Source organism: Lagenorhynchus albirostris, chromosome 2, assembly GCF_949774975.1.
Source record: "Lagenorhynchus albirostris chromosome 2, mLagAlb1.1, whole genome shotgun sequence".
NCBI lineage: Eukaryota > Metazoa > Chordata > Mammalia > Artiodactyla > Delphinidae > Lagenorhynchus > Lagenorhynchus albirostris.
The window spans coordinates 155,767,615-155,788,269 of NC_083096.1; the positions used below are offsets into that span (position 1 = coordinate 155,767,615).

Genomic DNA, 20,655 nt, shown 5'->3' on the forward strand with positions numbered 1-20,655 from the left:
GAGAGCCCGTGAGAGGCGTGAAGTCGGGGCCAGTCCGACTCTGCCCGCGCCCGACGGTCTCTCAGGGCGGCGGAGGTCGACGGAGTTGCGCTGGGCGGACTAAAGGGTGAAGAGGGAAAACGAGGCGGGCCAGGGAGGAGCGCAGAGGAGAGCTCCGTGCCCGCTGGAAGTCGCGGGAGGCGAGGCGGGCGAGGTGAGCAGCCGCGCCGCAACCGAGCCGGGGACCCGCGCCGCCTGCCGCTCGCAGCCGCCGAGACCCGCGGGAATCCCGGCCCGCCGGCAGCGGCACGGCGGAAGGAGGAGCGCGGGGCTGAGCTGCTTCTCGGAACCCGAGCGCCTCCCGGAGCCCGCCATCCCCGCCACCGCCTCTGGCCACACGGGCGGGTGACCGGCGAGAATTCTGCTAGCTTGGAGCGTGGGACCCGCCGGGCTCGGAGTCTCCAGCGCCGGGGGAAAGTGGGGCCCACGCAGCCAGGACGAGAGGGGGTGCGGTCCCAGTGCCACCCCCGCGCCACTCCCCACGTGGCGGCCGCGCCCCCGGGGCGTGAGCGTATACGCGGAAGGTAGGGGGGCTGTGAATGAAGCCCCAGCGGCCAATCAGCATGGTCGGCGCGCGGGACCCCAGGAGTGAGGCCCAATGGCGAGCTCTGGGCGGCCGGGCCGAGAGGCAGGCGGGCAGGGGGGGCGGGGGCCGGGACCGGGGGGCGGGAGGCGGCTCCGCTGGCAGCCAATGGGCGGCGGGTGGGGTGGGGCTCCGGAGCGCTGAGCTGGTCGGGCTTTAAGCCGGCGGAGCGCGGCGGCGGGGCCCGCAGACGGAGCGGAGCGGCGGCGGCGGCGCGGCGCGGGGCGCGGGGCGGCATGGCCACCACCGCGCAGTACTTGCCGCGGGGCCCCGGCGGCGGAGCCGGGGGCACGGGACCGCTTATGCATCCGGATGCCGCGGCGGCAGCGGCAGCGGCGGCGGCAGCCGAGCGGCTGCACGCGGGGGCCGCGTACCGCGAAGTGCAGAAGCTGATGCACCACGAGTGGCTGGGCGCGGGCGCGGGCCACCCCGTGGGCCTAGCGCACCCGCAGTGGCTACCCACGGGAGGAGGCGGCGGCGGCGACTGGGCAGGCGGCCCGCACCTGGAACACGGCAAGGCGGGCGGCGGCAGCGCCGGCCGAGCCGACGACGGTGGCGGCGGCGGCGGTTTCCACGCGCGCCTGGTGCACCAGGGGGCGGCCCACGCGGGCGCGGCATGGGCGCAGGGCGGCACGGCACACCACTTGGGCCCGGCCATGTCGCCGTCGCCGGGGGCCGGCGGGGGCCACCAGCCCCAACCGCTCGGGCTGTACGCGCAGGCGGCCTACCCGGGGGGCGGCGGCAGCGGCCTGGCCGGAATGCTGGCGGCGGGCGGCGGCGGCGCGGGGCCGGGCCTGCACCACGCGCTGCACGAGGACGGCCACGAGGCTCAGCTGGAGCCGTCGCCTCCGCCGCACCTGGGCGCCCACGGACACGCACACGGACATGCACACGCCAGCGGCCTGCACGCGGCAGCGGCGCACCTGCACCCGGGCGCGGGCGGCGGTGGCTCGTCGGTGGGCGAGCACTCGGACGAGGACGCGCCCAGCTCGGACGACCTGGAGCAGTTCGCCAAGCAGTTCAAGCAGCGGCGCATCAAGCTGGGCTTCACGCAGGCCGACGTGGGGCTGGCGCTGGGCACGCTGTACGGTAACGTGTTCTCGCAGACCACCATCTGCCGCTTCGAGGCCCTGCAGCTGAGCTTCAAGAACATGTGCAAGCTCAAGCCGCTGCTCAACAAGTGGCTGGAGGAGACCGACTCGTCCAGCGGCAGCCCCACCAACATGGACAAGATCGCGGCGCAGGGCCGCAAGCGCAAGAAGCGCACGTCCATCGAGGTGGGGGTGAAAGGCGCGCTCGAGAGCCACTTTCTCAAGTGCCCCAAGCCCTCGGCGCATGAGATCACAGGCTTGGCCGACAGCCTGCAGCTGGAGAAGGAGGTGGTGCGCGTCTGGTTCTGCAACCGGCGGCAGAAGGAGAAGCGCATGACCCCGGCGGCCGGCGCCGGCCACCCGCCCATGGACGACGTGTACGCGCCCGGCGAGCTGGGGCCGGGCGGGGGCGGTGCGTCGCCGCCCTCGGCGCCCCCGCCGGCCGCGCTGCACCACCACCACCACACACTGCCCGGCTCCGTGCAGTGACCCCGCGGGCCGGGCCCCCCGCCGGTGCGCGGCGAGGCGCCGCGCGGCCTGAACTCTTTTTGTTCGGTTGCTTTGGATTTTACAAAAAGCCCAGAAACTTTCGAATAAAACCAAACACCCGGACGACCCTCTCCTGCGAGCGGCGAAGACGGCCGATAGGCTGCGTCGTCCGAGCCCCGAGAGAGAGGAGCGAAGATCCGGAACGCGCCAACTCACCCCGGGCATCCTGCCCGCCTCCTGCTCCCTGCCCCCAACCCCTCGACGACCCCCGCCCCTGCCCCCCCGGGCTGTTCGGGGCCGGATCCCGGCAGCGGCCTCCCCACAGCGACAGGTAACGCGGTACGGGGTTAGGGATTACCCGGGAGAGAGGACGGAGAGAGGAGAGTTCCCCATCCCTCTCCCCGGCGCGGATTCCCGAGCCTGAGTGTCGAGGGTGGGGGACTGTCACTTTATTCGCTCCACGCCTCTTCTCTCTCATAAGGATGCGCCCCATCCCCCTTACCTTTCCTCCGGGCTTGGTTTTTTACAGTTTTTATTTATTCACGGAGCCTCTCGGCTCCTGGGGTCCTTCTAACTCCGCCCGCGCCCTTAATTTAAATCGCTGTATACTGTATTTATCGGGGCCCCGGAGGGGAGGCCGCGAGAGCCGCGTCTGTGTATAAAAGCAGGAAATAGCCAAAGCTTTAATCTAGCCTAATTTATTTTTTCCCCTTACCTTCCCCTACCCTACCCCAAAAAAGCAAAATAAAACAAAAAACAAACAAAAAAGAAAAACTAACAACAAAAAAAAATTCGAGTGTTCATTTTTCGTTTCGTTTTATCCGAGCTCCGGCTCGGTTCCCGGCCACGCTGGAGGGGTCTGCGCTCCCACGCACACGCAGATGGGAAGGGGCTTCTGCCCGGCTGTAGACCGACCACCGCACAGCAGGGCCCCCACTCCCCGCGGGGCCCTGACCTCCCGGCCACAAACAAACGAAACTTGGAAAAGTTGGAGATATTTTTTAACCAGCTGTAGAAATAAGCCGTTCCCTGAGAACCTTCTGCCTGAGTCCCTGCAGCTTCCGTCCGCTCCCTTTCAGCCCCCTGGGATGTGGGATGCTGGCGGAGGCCTGCAGAGAAATTCCCCAAATTTGGGGTGAGGTGGGAACCATGTAAATATGTGAGATATGTACACACTGGCGGGGAGAAAGAAACATTTTGTGCTTGGTTTTTATTTTTGGTTTTCCGGGTTGCCCTCCCTCCCCATACTAAAGGATTTTGTACACCCACTAATCCGAAAAAGATATTTTAATATGATTTCCAGATTTCTGATCCATCTCTATTTATTTTCTGGATGTGTTTGGAGCTTCCCCCTTCTCCATTTCTTGTTCTGTTTGTTACCGTTTGAATTTAAATTTTGTTATTTTATTTTTATTATTTTTTGGAACAATGTTTTGGTGCATTCTCTTTGTATCTTTATTGCAAAAAAATAATAATAATGTAGACTGGGAAGTTCCCTTTATATTTATGTTATAGTAAATATTTTATTACTCACATAAACATGTACCCCAGGGCTGTGTCCTGTCCTCTTTACTGCTAGGGCTGGGTTGGTTTGTGGGTGATGGGATGGGATACCCCGACTCACCTCCCCCAAAGTTCTGGCCTCACTCTCTTGGAGGAAGGTGACCACACAGACCTTCTTCCAGGCCAGTATCGGTGCTGCTTGTTACTTGGGCAATGGTTGAGCCCCTGCCTCAGATGAGTGAGGTTAGGGAAAATGAAGTTACCTCATGTCCCCCACCCCACCCCATAAACAGACTATCCTGGGACCAGACCAGGGCCTAAGACACTGCAGACACCACACCGAATTTGGATCGGCCATTCCTCAGGCACAACTCAACTGCTCTTCTGGGCCAAGGAAGAAGCCTGCCTCTCTCGACCTGGACCACCAGCCGGGCATCTTTGTATTCCCCACCTCTGACTTTGCACTCCCCAGGTGGGATCCAGGCCAACTTCATCATTCTGGGTCTTGGGGCATTTGGAAGCCGAGTCAGGCCCCACCAGCCCACCCCAGCTGGCTTTCCACCTGCAAACAAACAGTACCCAAACCTGCCTGGATCCACTGGGAGTTCTAACAGATTAGACAGGGGCCCTGGGGGAGTTGAATGGCCTGGGCAGGGACCCCCGCCAGTTTGCGTGGGCAGAGCTGGTCCTACTTCTATGCAAACAAATGACCTGCCCCAACTTCTCTTGGGGAGGAGTGCGGGCAAGAAGAGCTGTGCCACCAGAAAGCCCAGGCATCGCCTCTCCAGGGATGGGTCCCCAAGGGAACCCCCGCTCCCCAGGGAGTGATGCTCCTGCCTATAGGAGGACTCCCGGGCTGTGCAGTCATGACCTGGGGAGGGAAGCAGACATTCTCAGACATCCCCCTGTCAAGCCTTAAACACAGCCTGCCCCCCTCCCCAGAGTCAGGATGGTGGAGGCAGCTCCGGGTTTCAGGGCCAAAGCCACAGACTATCTGTGTCCCAGTCAAGCTCTTTCTCCTTTAGAGCAACTCCTCTTAAAAATACTAATCAAACGGCTCTTCCTGTTTCCTCCGTAGATGCAGTTCTTTTCCCTTCTCAGGAGAAACCACATGAGGTTTCTGTCACTCTTCGTGGAGACAAAGCTTGAAGGCACAAGCTGGGGAGAAAGTTGTGTCCCTAGTGAGGGTATGTGTGTGGCCCCCTCCCACCAGGGAAGTTGTCCAAGCCCAGGCCTGTGAGAGGCCTTGGCTCCAGCCGACAATATCTTGGGCGCCCAGAGAGGTGCTCCCAGACCCCCAAGTTGGCTGTCTCAGGCGGGCCGGGGCCTTAGGATGACTTGTTCGATGCTGAAGGTTCCAGGTGACACCCTGGGCTCTGCCCCTCAATCTCAGGAGAGAGTTGTCTCTGCAGAGGCCACCAACCAGAGGCCACCATGGTTTTCAAAGGCTCAGCCTCTCGCAGCTCCTTTTTTTTTTTTTTCTCTCCCTCCTTAAGTCCAGCCTAGTTAGTGATTAGCCCTGCAGTTGGCACCCGCGTTCCAGCCATTCCATTCCCCAAACCGGCAGGCCACAGAGCCTCCCCAGGCTTCTTACAAAGGAGGCTGGAAACTTTACCTGCCAGTTGGGTGACACCACGACCGACCGGGAGCCGCTGGTCACCCCACCTAGGCCTCTCATTTCCTGCTCCACTAACTACGGAACTTCGAAGTAGTCCCACACTTCCCCACACTCCCTCCTTGTTTCGTCCTTCCTGGATTTGTCCCAGCCTCGGGGCCCTGAAATGGAAGCGAATGTAGCTCAGAGCTCCCTGCCGCCCGTGCTGCAGCAGGATTGGAGGTTGGAAAGGGCGGCCAGGGAGACGGGGGCCCTTCCCCGGCCTCTGCCTGCAGCTGACACCCATGGATTGATTGATTGATTTCCTAATTGTCTGCTTAACCCCGTCTAAGAGGGTGGATTTATTATTTAAGCAAGTCAACTCAAAAACAGCAAAACAATGTGGCCCCCAAGATCTAGCAGCAGCTGAGGAGTAGAACAAAAAGATGAAAAACAAGTGGGAAAGGGGACGGAAGAAAATATTCCACTTGGCGAGTATTTTGCCTAATGAGACACCAGCCTGGGACAGCTACCCGGTAACCCAACCCTTGGTCACAGAAGGTCCCTGGGAGCTCCTTCCCCTAGTCGCCAGCCTGGGATGATGGTAGGAACCACAACACATCTTACTGTATGAGAAAGAAACCGTAGGAAATATGGAGAAATATCGTTCCCTGGAGTCTCACTCCCTGGATAAAGTAAGAGTTTAGGAATGGCAGTCGGCTGTGAGCTTGACCGCGGCTTCTTCCCTCCCATGTGTATGTGGATCCACCTGCTCACTCCTGAGAGCTTGAAACTTCCTTTCGTTCAAGAGAGCCAGCTGTCCCTAGCATTGACCTCCCACGAAGCCCAAGCTTTCCCTAACAGATTTGGGATTTTCTCATCCCATCTCCCTCCCCTTCTCACTGGAACAAAATTATTTTCTAAGATCACGCAACCACAGATTCTGGTAGCTAGAGAGAGCATCCCTCTCCCCGTGTGAGCCTCTCTGTGTCGGTGTACAAACGTGTGCATGTGCCACTGTGCCTGCAAATCCATAGCTGCTCCCAGACATAGGAGGGGTGAAAGCAAGTCCATGCTACATTGCCGATGCTTTGAGCTGGGACAACACTTGCAGGGTGGGGGGTGGCTAAAATGGGAAGAAGGAAGGTGGCCGCTGTGGTCGCCTGCGATCATCAAGGCGCACCTGGATGGTGCCTGGCCCTGAACTTCAAGGACGCCTGTATTCCCCACCACCACGTGCCCCAGGAAGTTGCACTGGCATCAATGTTGCATAGCTTAGGACCTGTGCAATCATCCCTTGACCCCAAGACTCAACTGGTGTCCACAGGACTAGCTGACCCCCACCACAGCTGCCCACTTAGGGCTCTTTAGAATTGAGCCTCCTCTGGAGAGGCTCTGGGCCGACAACGTGGAAGGTCAAGCCTCTAGTGACACACCCAGGCCCAGGCTTTCCCCAGCAGGGCTGGAGCTCCTGAAAAGAGACCCACCTGAGCAGGGGGAGGAACGAGAGGAGGCTGGTTACTTGGTCTGGCGGCTGCCCCCGAGCTTAGGGAAGGGGATTCACCTGGAGCCTCTGGCTTAGTGACTCGAAGCCAGAGGAGCCGTCAATCCTGTCCCTGCTCCGCATATGTGAGGGCCTTGGAGTTAGTGTTTGGCCCTCCATTCTGGGCTCCCCTTGCCGCTTGGGAGGCCTCCGTGTGGGAGGACTGCCCTCTATTGGTCCCTGAGCTGGGACATGGCGGCAGTCACCAGGGCCACCTCACAGCTGAGCATACCCCCAAATCAGCATCAAGCTGGCTACTCTACAGAGGGTGCCGGGTAGAGCAGAGGCAACTTTCACCTCCAATGGAAGCGGTCCTGTTTCACACGCACAGGCTTGCCCGTGACCCTTCCTTCCCCATCTACTGCCCCGCCTGCTTCCACAGCCATTCTTGGAAATTCTCCATCACAGCTACCTCCTCTGTCTCTGCCCCACTCTCACCTATCGCTGCCACTCCTCCTCTCAACCAGCTAAAACCCTGATGCACACTCTGCCAGCTTGCTCACTCACATGTGCTGACACTCTCGGGCACACCCGTGCCACCGTCTGGCCAGCTTCGCGGCCTCTGACACCGAGCTCTCCAGAGTCTCTGGGTACCTGCACCTGTGCTATTTGATTTGCCACACGCAGCATCGTTTCCATCCCTTGGCGGGGTCCCCTCCTCTCAGGATTTTCAAGCACTCACCCCACTTTCCAAACACATCCCTGCCCATCATTGTTCCCAGCTCCTCCCAGATCTCGCCTGCTCCCTTCAGATAATTAAAGTTAGGCTGTGTGTTTGTATGTATGTGTGATCTTATTTTTTAAACACACACCCCCACACATACATATGCGTGTATATATACAAACACACACAGCAATTAGAACTATCCATTCCTGCCATCGTCCCTCCTGTGCTAAAAACATGTCCCCACATCGCCACACCATGAACCCAGCGTCATGTAGTCATGGGCTCCTGATCTCTCTCTCTCTCTCTCTCTCTCACACACACACACACACACGCACACACACGCACACAGGCATACACACACAGGCACACACACTTTGACACACCCACCCCCAGCTCCCTCCCTGGTGTTTCTCCAGGGGCATGACCTACCTCCCACCCACCTCCAGGGCACCTGAATGGGCTCCCCTCAGAACCAAGAACCAGGAGGATTCTGCCTCAACGGCCCCCCACGCGCACACCCGCAGCGGACATGTCTCTGGCTGAGCCTGACCAGGGTGGGTCTGGGTATTATTAGGCTGCAGAGACAGCGCGGAGGCATATGGTCTCGTACACAAGAAATAATGTTCATGTTAAATCAGACCTCATGCATAATGCATGGTGCCTCATCTCACATTATTTTGGGTGTTCGTCAAAATCAGTGTTCTTTCTTGTGAGGGCTCCTGAAAGGAAGGGGAAAGGGCGTTTGCTAATTGCACCCGCAGCCTGGACCAGGGAGCCAAATGTGCCCTGGGAGCCTCCCTCTGGCCCCACAAGTGGGTCTCATCCCTCTGTCCCCTCTGTCTTTCCACATGGAAGGAGGGGCTGACTTGGGTTTGGAGCAGGCGTGAGGCCCCATGTTATTTTTATTTCTTTTCTCTCGGCTCTCTTGTCCCCGGAGGGTTCTGGGGAATAGCAGTGGCTTGTCGTCCGCACACCCGATTCATTTGCCGTTTTATGAACTCCCCTTTGATTCATTGCCTCCCTAAGTCAATGATTCACTCCTGATGGCTTTTCAGAAATCCTTCTTCAAAGGCTCCAGATTATTCAGCTCTTAGCAGGAGCAGACTGTGACCCTGCACTGCTATGGCCTTCCCTGCTTACGGTTGGAAATTGTCACCATCCTTGCCTTTCCCCAGGGCTGGCCAGCCTGGAGAGGAGGAAGTGCTCCCTCCATGCCGAAGCTGCTAGAGTTGACCTCAGCAGCTCATGGACAGACCTGGCCCTCTGCCAAAGCCCCTTCCTGCCACTGTGGGTTACCTGCCTTTTCCCATTGTCATCAAAATCCCTGGGGATGCTCTCCATGTCTCAGGAGAGGCAGAGAGCAGAATAGTGAAGCAGAGGGGCTGCGGGACCAGATAGATCTGGGTACAAATCCTGGCTCCACCTCTTATCAGCTGTGCGACTTTAGGCCAGCTCCTTACCCTTTCTGTGCCTCAGTTTTCTGATACGGTGACAATGGCAGTCCCTACATCATAGAGCTATTTTGAGGATTAAGGGACATGAGGTACACAAGAGTGCTCAGCATAAGTAGGTGATGGATGACTGAAAGCTGTTGTACTGTGGGGCCTGGGTAGGGCATTGTACAAAAGCAAGGGAACAGGGAAGAAAACCAAAAGGTAATGAAATTTACACGGATCCCACTCCGCCCAAGGCACTCTGACATAATACTTACCTGTGCACTGACTTGGTACTTTATTTTCTTTATCTCACATTAACTATTCCTATTTTGCAGATGAGGAAACTGCTACGCAGAGAGTTTGAGTGACCTAACCAAGGCAGCAAGACTAGTTAATTATAAAGCCTGGAATAAAACCCATTTTATCTGACACACAGGTCCATGTTATTTTTATACTCCCTGCTGGGGTGAACAGCAGTGTCCAGTGCTTGGGGCATGTGCCCAAAGCGGAGGGGCTTCTAGAACTCAGGATTGGGCCAGGGAGAGAAGTAGGGACCAAGGGTATTAGAGCTAATTAGATCTGCCCCCTTCTCCACCACCGTGCAATCAGGTAACTCCCATGAGGCTCAGGGAAGTTGGATGAATCACCAAGGTCAGGAAGCCTTCCTGATGTGTCGATTCAGAGCACTGTGCACTGAGAAGCTACATATAGTGGCTAAGAATGCGGACCCTGGCATCTGCCCAGGCTTCCATCCTGGCCTCACCACCTCCTACCCATGGGACCTTGGGCAAGCTACTTATGCTTTCCATACCGCAGTCTCCTCATCTGTCAAAAGAAGACAATGACAGTACCTGCCCGGTAGGATTGCTGTGAGGATTGGATGAGAGATGATATACATAAACACTTAGAAGAGAGACTGGCATAGTGTAAGTGCACATTAAATATTAGCTATAAAATCAACTTTATATGTACAATATATATTATTGTATAATTGCTGGGGCTGACGCAGTGCAGAAAAATAATGCCTAGTGCTTTTTCTACCCCCAGAATTATTGTTCTTCATTCTCAAAACCATTCTGGGAAGAAAAGTTCAAGCTCTCCATTCCCAGTCCACAGATGAGGAAACGGAGGCCCAAGGATTTTGAGGGACTTGCCCAAAATGACACAGAAAATTAGGCAGGTGCAATCTCCTAGTCTGTTCCCCACATCTGACTCTTTGTGGCAACCCCATGCCCCCAGTAATGTGCTCTGAGCCTCTTCTAAGTACTAAGGCTCTGTGCTGGGTTCTGGGGAGACAGCACCCAGAGGGTCAGGGAAGGCCCCACAGACAATGGTACCATTAAGCTAGGTCATGAAGAATGCATGAGGGGTTGCCTCTGGGCCTCCTAGCTCAGGGCCTGATCCCAAGGAGATAAAACCACTCGGCCCCAATGCCCTCAGACCCCACGAGTTCCCCCTTCCTGAACCTTCATGCCTCTTCCTGCCCTGCTCAGGACCCTTCCACACACCCACTTTGATCCCAACACAGAAGATTCAACTCAGGGTCAAGGCCCCTAGACCCCGCGAAGCCACCCACCATGACACTAATCTAACTATAGATTCCTTCACGTCCCAACTCCTGCTTATACTGCAACCCTGCCCAGAGGCTGACCACCAAACCATGCCACAGGGCATCCCAGCCTAAAAGGCAGGGGCCAGGTATCTGGCTCCAGGCCTCACTCTACTGTTTATCTTTAGTATGACCCAAGTTGGGTCATTTGCCATCTCTGGACCTCAATATATGAAATGGGCATTCCCTCGTTTACCTACATCCGTCCTACGTCCATCCATTCGTCCATTCACCAACCACCCATGCACCCATGCAACCATCCATTCACCCGTCTACCCACCCATCCTCTCATCCGTTCATCCATGTACCTCTTCAACCACCCACCCATGCAATTACCCAACCACTCACAATCCATCCACTCATCCCATCATACAATTCAACAGGCCCTATGTTGAGAAGCAGGAACAGACCAGTCCCCCTGTCTTTAAAACGCTCCTGGGTTAGCCTCTTCCCTTTCCTACCTCTCAGTCATGTAGAGTGGGCATGTGAGAGCCCAAGGGAGATCATTGTTTGGGAGGAAACAATGAAATCTACTGTTACATCTATGAATCTTTTGTGTCAGAGCACTGGGAACCTCCATGCCCCACTCCTTTCTTCAGGGCCCTGCAGAAGATGTAGTCAGTATAGCCTCTGCATGGCCCAAGGACTCCCCTTAGCTCTAAATTCTCATTCCAGGGATGCCAGGTATTGACCTAAACTAGAGAAATTACAAAGCAAGTGAGGGAGAGAAAGGCGCTTGTGGATATAACTTCTGCCAAGGCTGAAGATCACCACTGGAGCTCAGTTTTTCTACCAGAAATGGCAGCAGCAGTATCTCAGCACCAGAGAGATGTGGGGAAATGTTCTGGACCCAGGCCAGTCCCCACCTAGCTGTGTGACCTTGGGTAAGTCCCTGCTATTCTCTGGACCCCGATTTCCTGATCAGTGCAGTATGGGGGGTGGTCTATGGGTCCTCCCAGCTCTGAGGTGGTCCCTCTCCATCCTCACTTCCCTTCCAGCCTGGGTGGGCCTGCCCCTCTGACAATGGGGCCTCTCTGACCAGCCCACACATGAGGAGGAGTACGAGATGACGTGGCTAGTGTCCACAGCCCTGAGTCCTCTGGCTGTCCAACCCCGCCCTCTCCGGACACAAACAACCCTCAGTCACCTCCCCCTCCCACCCCCCAGAATCTGGGCATAGCTGGGGCTTGCTATGCCCTGGTCACCCCATGAATCACCCCTCTATGGTCCCCGGGGGAGTGGTCCAGGGAGCATCCTACGCCCCATGCGGGGTGAGGGCCAGAATTGCGGCCCTCAAGCAGGCAGTGTCCACAGGAACAATGGAGGCCTGTAGCTGGCAGCCGGAATGCAGCCATTGTCCTGCCCTGGCCCCCAACCCCAAGGCCTCAGGTCCCCAGGCCGGGCAGGCTGGCGTGGGTCGGTGCATCAGGCACTCGTGTGCTGCTTCCCCTCTTTGGGCAGGCGAGCGGGTGGGCCGCCGGGCCAGAGCCCACCTCCACACCCCAGCTCACAAAGGATCCCATGCACAGGGGGAGGAGAAGCGAGACAGGACCCAAGGAAGCCAAGCCGTCCTCGGACCCACCCATCCCTAGGGTACCTGGAGCAGACTCAGAGAAGGGGCCTCGCAGCTCCAAGACCCAAGCTATACATCACAGTGGGGAGGGGGACCACATTAGAATAATGCAGGATTAGAGTGGGGTTGCTATAGCGACGTATTAGGGCAATACATCTAGGGAGCCCGGCCCCTTGGTGATGTATGACTCTGCTCAGCTGAGGGGAGCAGGGGGAGGAGACATTCCCGCCCCTCCTAGGGGAAAGCAGACACCAAACATGCTCTTCGTTGGGGGAGAACATCTGCCTTGGACTCCAAAAATAGGCTTCTCAGACTCCTGTCAAGACTGAGAGAGAGGCCCCGCCAATCCAATCTCCAACAACCCCACTGGGGTCCAGGCTCAACTCAGCTTCAACTCATCCCAACTCCAGCCTCTGCCTCAGCCTCTGTCTCAGCCTCTGTGCCCCACGCCAACCTCAGCCCCAGCCTCCATCCCAGGCCCTCCAGGCTCTCTCCTTTCTGCTTCAGTGCTAAGGACCATTCCCATACTAGCTCCCCAGCATCCAGTGGGGTCAGTAGGACTATATAAGGGTGGGGAAGGGGCAAAGGAGGAGGGAGGGAGGGAGGAGTGCCCAGAAATACCCATCAACCAAACCATCAAAAGTGTTAATTTGAGAGAAGCCTGGAGAAAAAGGCTGAGGGCACCCATGCTGTCCCCTTCTCACCCACAGCCCTCCCCAAGGCAGCATTGGGGCACCCCACCCCCACCTTATCCCAGATCTGGGAATTTAACTTCGTTCTGTATATACTCCCAGGGCCACCGCTGGGGTATTAGGGTGGACTAGCCCTAGAGTGAAACTTGGACGACGCTCCCAACAAAGGAGACCATGCTAATATATTTTCATGTGATATTTGTAATATTGTGTGACAAAGTCAGACCATGAGATCCCTTTCCAAGTGTTATATCAAGTTATTTGTACTGCTTGCCCCAACTCAGAGCACCCCCCCGCCATGCTCAACCCTCTGGGGACTTCGGGAAAAGATTCTCTTGAAATAACCTGCTTGGCTATATCCACCTTGATGAGAAGAGGCAGGACAGATAACCGCCTTCAAGAATCACAGGAGCGAGGGAGGGATAAATTAGGAGGTTGGGATTAACATAGACACACTACTGTACATAAAATAGATAATCAACAAGGACCTGCTGTATAGCACAGGGAACTCTACTCAATAATCTGTAATAACCTATATGGGAAAAGAATCTGAAAAAGAATAGATGTATGAATATATGTATAACTAAATCACTTTGTTGCACACCTGAAACTAACACAACATTGTAAATCAACTATACTCCAAAATAAAATTTGAAATTTTTTTAGAAAAGAAAATGCTTTAGGACCTTTCCTAGCTTCTCAAAAAAACAAAAAAAAAAACAAAAAAAAAACAGTCATAAGTGCGAGTATAACCCTATCCCCCTCTCTGTATCTTGACTTTCCATCTGTGTTCACATGACTGCGTATTACTCTCATTTTGTGTGTGCCTCCTCACTGAACGGTATTTTTTAGTTAATTCAATCGATTACAATAATTACACAACGCCCCCCAAATTCTTCCTTTTTCCTTTGGAAAGTAACGCTCTGGCCCTGTGCCGGGGAGCGGGGGCGGGGGGGGGCCGCGGGTGTCTCCAGCCCCAACTGGAAGGTGCTGACCTCGACATCCCCAGCTCCCACCAGAGGAGGGCATATGTCGTAAGACGAGGCAGGGTAGGAGGCGTTGCCTTCTGTGTGCACAGTCATGCGCCACCTGTGCCCATGAACACATGTGGGTAAATACACACACACACACACACACACACACACACACACGCATACACTTTGGCCCTACCCTGGTGTTATCTCTGCAATGGAAGAAACTTCATCCATTATTAGAAAGAACCCATGAAAGGGGGTTTCTTGTCTCACTGTCCTTCGTCCTCTGGGAGCCTCCTTGCTCACACTCACATAGACATACATGCTCACACGCCATATACGCACACACAGAGCAGTGCGAAGAGGAAGGGAAGAGAAAGGCCAAAAGAAGAAGGTAGGTGAAGACAGTGCATGTGCCCAGAGGGCAGCTCCTGGGATGGGGGCGGCAGGGTGCCTGGGGTGCACTGAGTGGGAGGGAAGCTTCATGGCTTCCTCTCTTCCCCAGCCAGCGACCAAAGGTCAGCCCAGGCGGCTCAGCCACGTGCGGTCCACCCACCCACATCGGGTCATGTGAGACCAGGACCAAAGCCTCATCAACACGCCATTGTCCTCCAGAGCCCAGCCTTGTGCTGGAGGGAGCAAGCCCCCTCCAGCCCAAGAGCAGTCAGTGCCCCTCCAGAACCTGTGGTCCCCTCCTGAGGGGACCCTCTCAGCCCCCACCTTAAGGACAGCTGCCTGATGCTCAGGCTAATGCTATCCTCTTTGGGACCTTCCGTCCCCTTCTGAGAAATGGGAAGGAATCAGCTTTCCACTTGCACTGAGAATGCTGGGGTGCGAGTAGTGAGTGAGCAGGGGGAGGAAAGGCCCTCTTTCTCATATGCCCTCCGAGGGCTGCATATACCACCCCATGCCACCCCCCTCCCCTCCCATTCCCCACATACTGTGGAGGGGAGAGAGAGTAAAGCAGAGAGGGCCCAAGAGTTGCCCTGAAGGTCATCTTGCACGTCAGCACAGCAATGGGCCCCAGAGCCCCTTGCGCCCTGGCTCCTAGCCTGGACCACAACACAGGCTCCATTGACTCCTGGGCACCCTCTTTCCCAAGATGCACGCAAAGCTGTGGGCTCGTGGTTCCGGCCCACGGGCCCCTGAATCCCACAAGGCTCAATGGGGCCTAGCCCCACAGGACTCACCCAGGAAAAGAGGCCAGAGCTGGCTGGCTGGACGGTGTGGGTGGAGGCCGCTGCCAAGGGGCTGGCAGGAGAGAGGGAGAAGGCAGGGATGGACACTGCACCTACCCAGAATCTCCTCGATCCAGGCTATTGGCCCTCAGGGCCAACCCCTAGGCCCTGCCCTACCCAGTCCGGAGTGGAGTCAAAGATCCCCAGTGCCTCCTCTACCCACCCCTAATCCCTGCTGACTCCTTGCGAAAACAGGGACCTCTGCCCCAACGCTGAGACTAAACGTAGGGCAAATCCACCCTGGCCCACCCTCTGTCTCCCATAAGGGAAGTCAGGTGGAGAAGGATGGTTGTGTCTGCAGGAGGGGGATCAGAGGAAAGCTGGGCTCCTGTAAGGGGAGGGCTGCCCCAGCAGGATGACAGAGAGATGATTAAACCCACAGAGAAGATTGATAAGAGAGCTAAACAGCTGCAGCTCTGCAAGGTGGGCTGGGGACAAATCTCATCTTGTCCTGGCGGGGCTGGGCCAGCCTGGCTGAGCTCGTGACCTACACATGCTCACCCGGCAGAGGTTGGGGCGGGGGAGGGCTGCTCCCACCTTCTTCCCCCACCCCCAGGCCTCTGATGGTGACTTCCAGAGCCCAGCCCTCACTCCTGCCGGCCCGGAGCTCGGCCCCCCCCTCCACACCCCCCTGTACTTAGGCAGTGCATCCCTTCTCATAGGTGCCCCCTTCACCCACGGCATCTCTGCCACAGCTCTCACTCTCGTTATTATTAGATGTGATTTACAGCGGAAACGCTGAGTCAGACAAACCAAGACTCCCCAGGCAGAGGCAGTGGGAGAGGAGAGTCCAGGGGAGGTGGCCCTCTTGAGGCAGCGTTCTCGGAAGAACGTGAGGAGATGGGGGTCCGGGATGAGCTGGAGGGTCATCTCTCCTGTTTCTCCTGTTTGTTCCAGGCCCCGGATCCTCACCTGGGTCTCTTGGACATTCAGACCCCTTTTCGGATCCCCACCCAGGTTTTCAGCCTCTGAGCTTCCTCAACAAGTTGGAAGAGAATAACCCAGGGATTCAGAAGTCTTGACATCAAGGTGGTTCTGCTGGGCCATTTCCTCATACCAGGGCTCGCGGTCCAAAGATGGAGAGAGGCAGGAAAAGTGCATTGCTGGGGTCCCATCCCCCCACTCTGCAGCAGAAAACACAGTCACTGTGCGCTCGTGTGGGCGTCCGAAGGCACCAGGACACGTGGGGCACAGTTCCTGCTCCCACCTTGTGCTGAAGAGCTCTGGCGGGCAGGTCCGTCTCTGCTCCCCAGGTCTCTGACTCCCTGGCAGGGAGGAACTGGGCATTGTTGCCAAAAATAAACGTTCGCTCTCCCGCTCCCTGGCTCCCGGCTTCCACTCATTAGGATGCGTGGCGTTTGGCTGCGGTCCCACACCTTGCAGCTCATTATAAATATGCAGTCGCTGCTGGCGCTACCCCAATCATCTCTGCAATCAGAGCTTTTAATTAGGTTAATTAAATTGTATCAAATCTCACAGGGACGCAGTTCACTGATGCTGATGAGGCAGCCAAAACAGACCCCAGCTCCTCTGCTAATGAAGGCCGCTGCCTGCCTGCGTGGCGAGGGAGCCGGAGCGCATAATAAACAGGCGCACCCTGTGGGAGGAGCTGCTGCCCAGGCCCTGAGCTCTGGGGACCTGGCAGGGAGGGGGGTCTGCCTCCAGCCCACCAGGCTCCAGCTGCAGCAGAGACTCCCGCCCCGGGTGACCTTCGCCTTCACTATAGAACTAACCGGGGCAGCTTCTGGAGCCGAGACAGGTGGGCAGGGTCGGGGCTCTGAGCACCTGCCACCCTTACACGGCAAACTTAGGTGTGCCCCCAAGGTTCACTGGCTCCATCTGGGGTTTCCACTTTCCCTCTCCCGCAGCATGGCCCGACCAGGCCAGGACTCCATCCCCTACACACACACACACACACACACACACACACACACACACACACACACACACACACACACACACACACACACACACACACACACACACACACACAGCCAGACTGAGACTACAAGGCTCATCCAGCCACTGCTGGTCTAGTCTCCATCTGCCATAGAGGCCATCTGCCCCTGTCGGGGTGGGCGTGGTCTATAATGCTACCAGGCAGTAGCAGGAGGTGGTGGCACCCCTCAGTCTCCACGTGCCAGATGGACCCTGCATCTCCACACCTACCACTCCACCTCAAGAGCCCTCTCTGAGGGAGGGACACTTGCCCTCTGACCCCCTGGGATCAAATTAGCTAGAGATGCAAGACGGTCCCTCATTCCCTAGCCCCTGCCGGTCCTAAGACGGCTGTCCCAGTCCCCTGGCAATCCACAGCTGGCCATGGGGGGCCACAGGCTCCAGAGCTAGAGAGGGCCCTGCAAAGCTCCTCCCGTCCTTACGCAGGAAGGGAAGTGCTGCCACCTCCAAAGGGACTGTCCCCAACGCTCTGCTCAGCCTGGCTCCAACCCCCTCCTCTCAACCCCTCTGTCACTGGCCTCAGTGTCGCTGAGCAGCTGAGGAGAGAAGATGGGGAAATTTTCAGTGCTCTCGGGACATGTTGTTTCTGCTGTAGAAGCTGGTTTTTTGGCTTGGAAAGGTTTTTTTTTTCCACCCAGTAATGTGAAAACATGAAACCTGAAACCAACCCCCCGACATTTGCCACCGCAGAGAGAAGACTTCAGGGGAACTAGGAGAGAGCTGTAAATGAGTCAGGCTGATTCAGGGCAGGGGGGGCTGCCCAGCTGCCTCCGGGGCACCAGAGTTTCATTAACACTTATGGTCTGGGCTTGACCGTCAGGTGACACACGACAGGAGGAGAGGAAAGGACTTCCTTCGCACCCTCAATCCCAAACACAGCAGTCCCCAGATAAACTCCTCTTGCCGAGAAACAGCTAGGTCCTTGGCTCTGACTTGCACCAGCCACTACTACCACCCTCGCAGCACCACTACCCCGACACCAGCCAGTCTGCTCCCCTCGCACAAGAAAGGAAACAGCCATGGCCATTACCAGGGCCATCGAGGGATGCAGCCAAGACTGGGTAGGGAGAACTAGAAACCAACTCCAGTTAGGAGAGATACAGATTAGACAGCACTTCCCCAAAGTAATGATGGATTCAGGAATAAGGAACAGGGAGACTCCTTACAGGGAGTCTGAAGAAGCAGGAGAGATTTTTTTCCCCTTGACTGGAGAAGTTAGGAAAGGAGGGCAAGCAGAAGCATGAACTGGGCAGCCTCCTGAACCTCCTAACTCTACTCGCTGGACTTGGGAAAGGAGGCTCTGCCTCTCGGCGTTGCGTAGCTGCTCTGGGCTCCTTCCCTACACTTTCTGCTGAGACAGACCCAAGGGAGCTGGGCGGGAGCCCTGCCAGCAGGGAGGCCCCATGACCTGGCTGGCAAAAGAGAGCGCACCCTCTGACCCCAGGAAGTAGCTGCACGAGAAACCTGCTGACACAGCCCCAGGATGGTATCTCAGGTCCCCCATCTCCTCTGCTCACCTGGGGCTTCGGCCCACCCTTCCCCAACACGCCGTGCACGAGGCGGCTCTGTGAACCGACGCTGGGAGAACTTGAGGCGGAAGGGAGGCCGGCACCATTCACCCACTCGCCTGTCTCAAGTCCCAACAGGCCCCAGCCTCACCGGCCTCCACAGGTAGGCAGGGCGAGTCTGCATCTGCTGGCTGCCTCCCCTGCTGGAGGCCGTGCAGCTCTTAATTGTTCGCTGCCCCACAGACAGCAGCGTGGGGAGACAGCAAGCCGTCAACAGACACTCAGAACTGCACGTGGGGAGACCCCACCATGTCTCAGTGGAACCACCCTCTGGACGACTTGGGACTCCAACACAGGCTTCCTCCATGGTCCTCACTAGAAACATGAAGGGAAAGCCCTTTCCTGCCCAGTCCTTTGGGGGCCACACTTATCTCATGCTAGGGGAGCAGGGATGGAGAAAATCTTTTTTCACAAGAGTTCTACCATGTGGCATTAAATCCAATAAACAAATGCATACGAAGCACCTGTGGAGTACTGGGCACTTTCAACAGCAGCACCCTGAGAGCTCACCCCAGCGAAGGGGCAGCAGCTCCACCTACTGGGCCCTTTCCCACCCTGTCGCCAGGAATCAGTTCAGTAAAAGATTTTATTCAAAAATAAGGGCTTCCCTGGTGGCACAGTGGCTAAGAATCTGCCCGCCAATGCAGGGGACACAGGTTCGAGCCCTGGTCCGGGAAGATCCCACATGCCGCGGAGCAGCTAAGCCCACGCGCTGCCAACTACTGAGCCTGCACCCTAGAGCCAGCGAGCCACAGCTACCGAACCCACACGCCTACAGCCCGTGCTCCGCAACAAGACAAGCCACCGCAATGAGAAGCCCGCGCACCACAACGAAGAGTAGCCCCCGCTCACTGCAACTAGAGAAAGCCCATGCTCGGCAACAAAGACCCAACGCAGCCAAAAACAAATAAATAAAATTAATTAATTAAAAAATATATATACAGTAAGGCCTAACACTCCCCTGCTTCAATCAGAAGGGCCCTAACAGGTGGCAGTGGCCTAAGCCAGGCTGGTTGGGTCTCTGCTGGAGAGACCTGGGGCTTCCATGTCACCCGTGGAGCTGCTGCCTTGGAGACTTGGATTGTACAAACCTGAACGACACGTGTCCTGCCAAGAAAAATGTTCTCCACCTCTGCAAGCCGCCACGTTCCCCGGCACAGCCACAGCAGGGCGCCACCAAGAGCCCAAAGCAGCCCTGGCCCCGGAGGGGTGGATGCGGAAGAAACAACCGTCTCTTTCCCAAGCAAGGAGCCAGAAGTCTGAGGTTCCAATGGGCACTAAAACGTCAAAGCCCTTGGCCTATTTTCAGGACCCATGAGGCTGGAGCCTCTTAGGTTAAACACAGGGGCAGCCAATCTCTTCCCTTAGAATCCTCGGGCCTCGGAGACAGCCTTCAGTTTAAGAGCAGCTCAGGACCCCTAGCTTTATTCCCTTACAGTGAGTGCTCTGATCACTTCTACCCTGGAACTTTGTACTCAGAGAAGATGGACCTTCCTGCTCCATTTGGCCTGTACGCCTACATAGCATTTGAGGACTTGTGGGTGTGTAATCTGCGTACATGAAACCCCAGTGGTGTGTTCGTGCACACACCTGTGTTTATGAAGCCTTGTGCATCTACTCCCCTGAGAGCCTAGAAAGTGTGTGCACCTTTGTGTGGGCGTGCGCTTCACCAGAAGGCCCGTAGGTATACCTCCACCCTCCTCCCACCTTCCTCCCCGGCGGGGGCAAGGCAGGCACAGCAGCAGCAGCACGCAAGCTGTTCTGTCCCGGGAACAGACTGCTGCTGGATCTGTTTGCGCCTCTGTCCAACGCCCACGGGATGAGTCCCTTTCCTGACTCAGGTCTCAAGTCTCCAGACGCCTCTGTCATAAGACCATCAGCATTTACTTAGCACAGCACCTTCCCAGACTGGGAAGCACTACCTTCCTGAAGGCAAAAGCTGCTAGCTTCTAGTCCCCTGGCCCTTCTTCCTGCTTTCCAGGGCTCCCAGATCTGAATCCCACTGAGTACACCCTTAGGGAACAGGCTTTCATTTCAGGCTTTGTATAAGAACATAATAGTCACAGGAATTTATTAAGCTTTAGTAACTTTTCTTTT

General features: G+C 56.7%; 1 protein-coding gene across 1 annotated transcript; it reads left to right on the forward strand.

Moving 5' to 3' along the window:
- Window positions 1-817: 817 nt before the first annotated feature.
- Window positions 818-3,685, forward strand: POU3F1 (POU class 3 homeobox 1). The gene is made up of 2 exons (XM_060142687.1): window positions 818-2,533; window positions 3,084-3,685. The coding sequence occupies exon 1, from the start codon at window positions 859-861 to the stop codon at window positions 2,200-2,202; it is 1,344 nt and encodes a 447-aa protein (XP_059998670.1). The 5' UTR covers window positions 818-858; the 3' UTR covers window positions 2,203-2,533; window positions 3,084-3,685.
- The last annotated feature ends 16,970 nt before the right edge of the window (window positions 3,686-20,655 follow it).

What these genes read in the sequence shown, in the direction of transcription:
- POU3F1 (XM_060142687.1), top strand. Translation starts at nt 859, where the DNA reads ATGGCCACCACCGCGCAGTACTTGCCGCGGGGCCCCGGCGGCGGAGCC.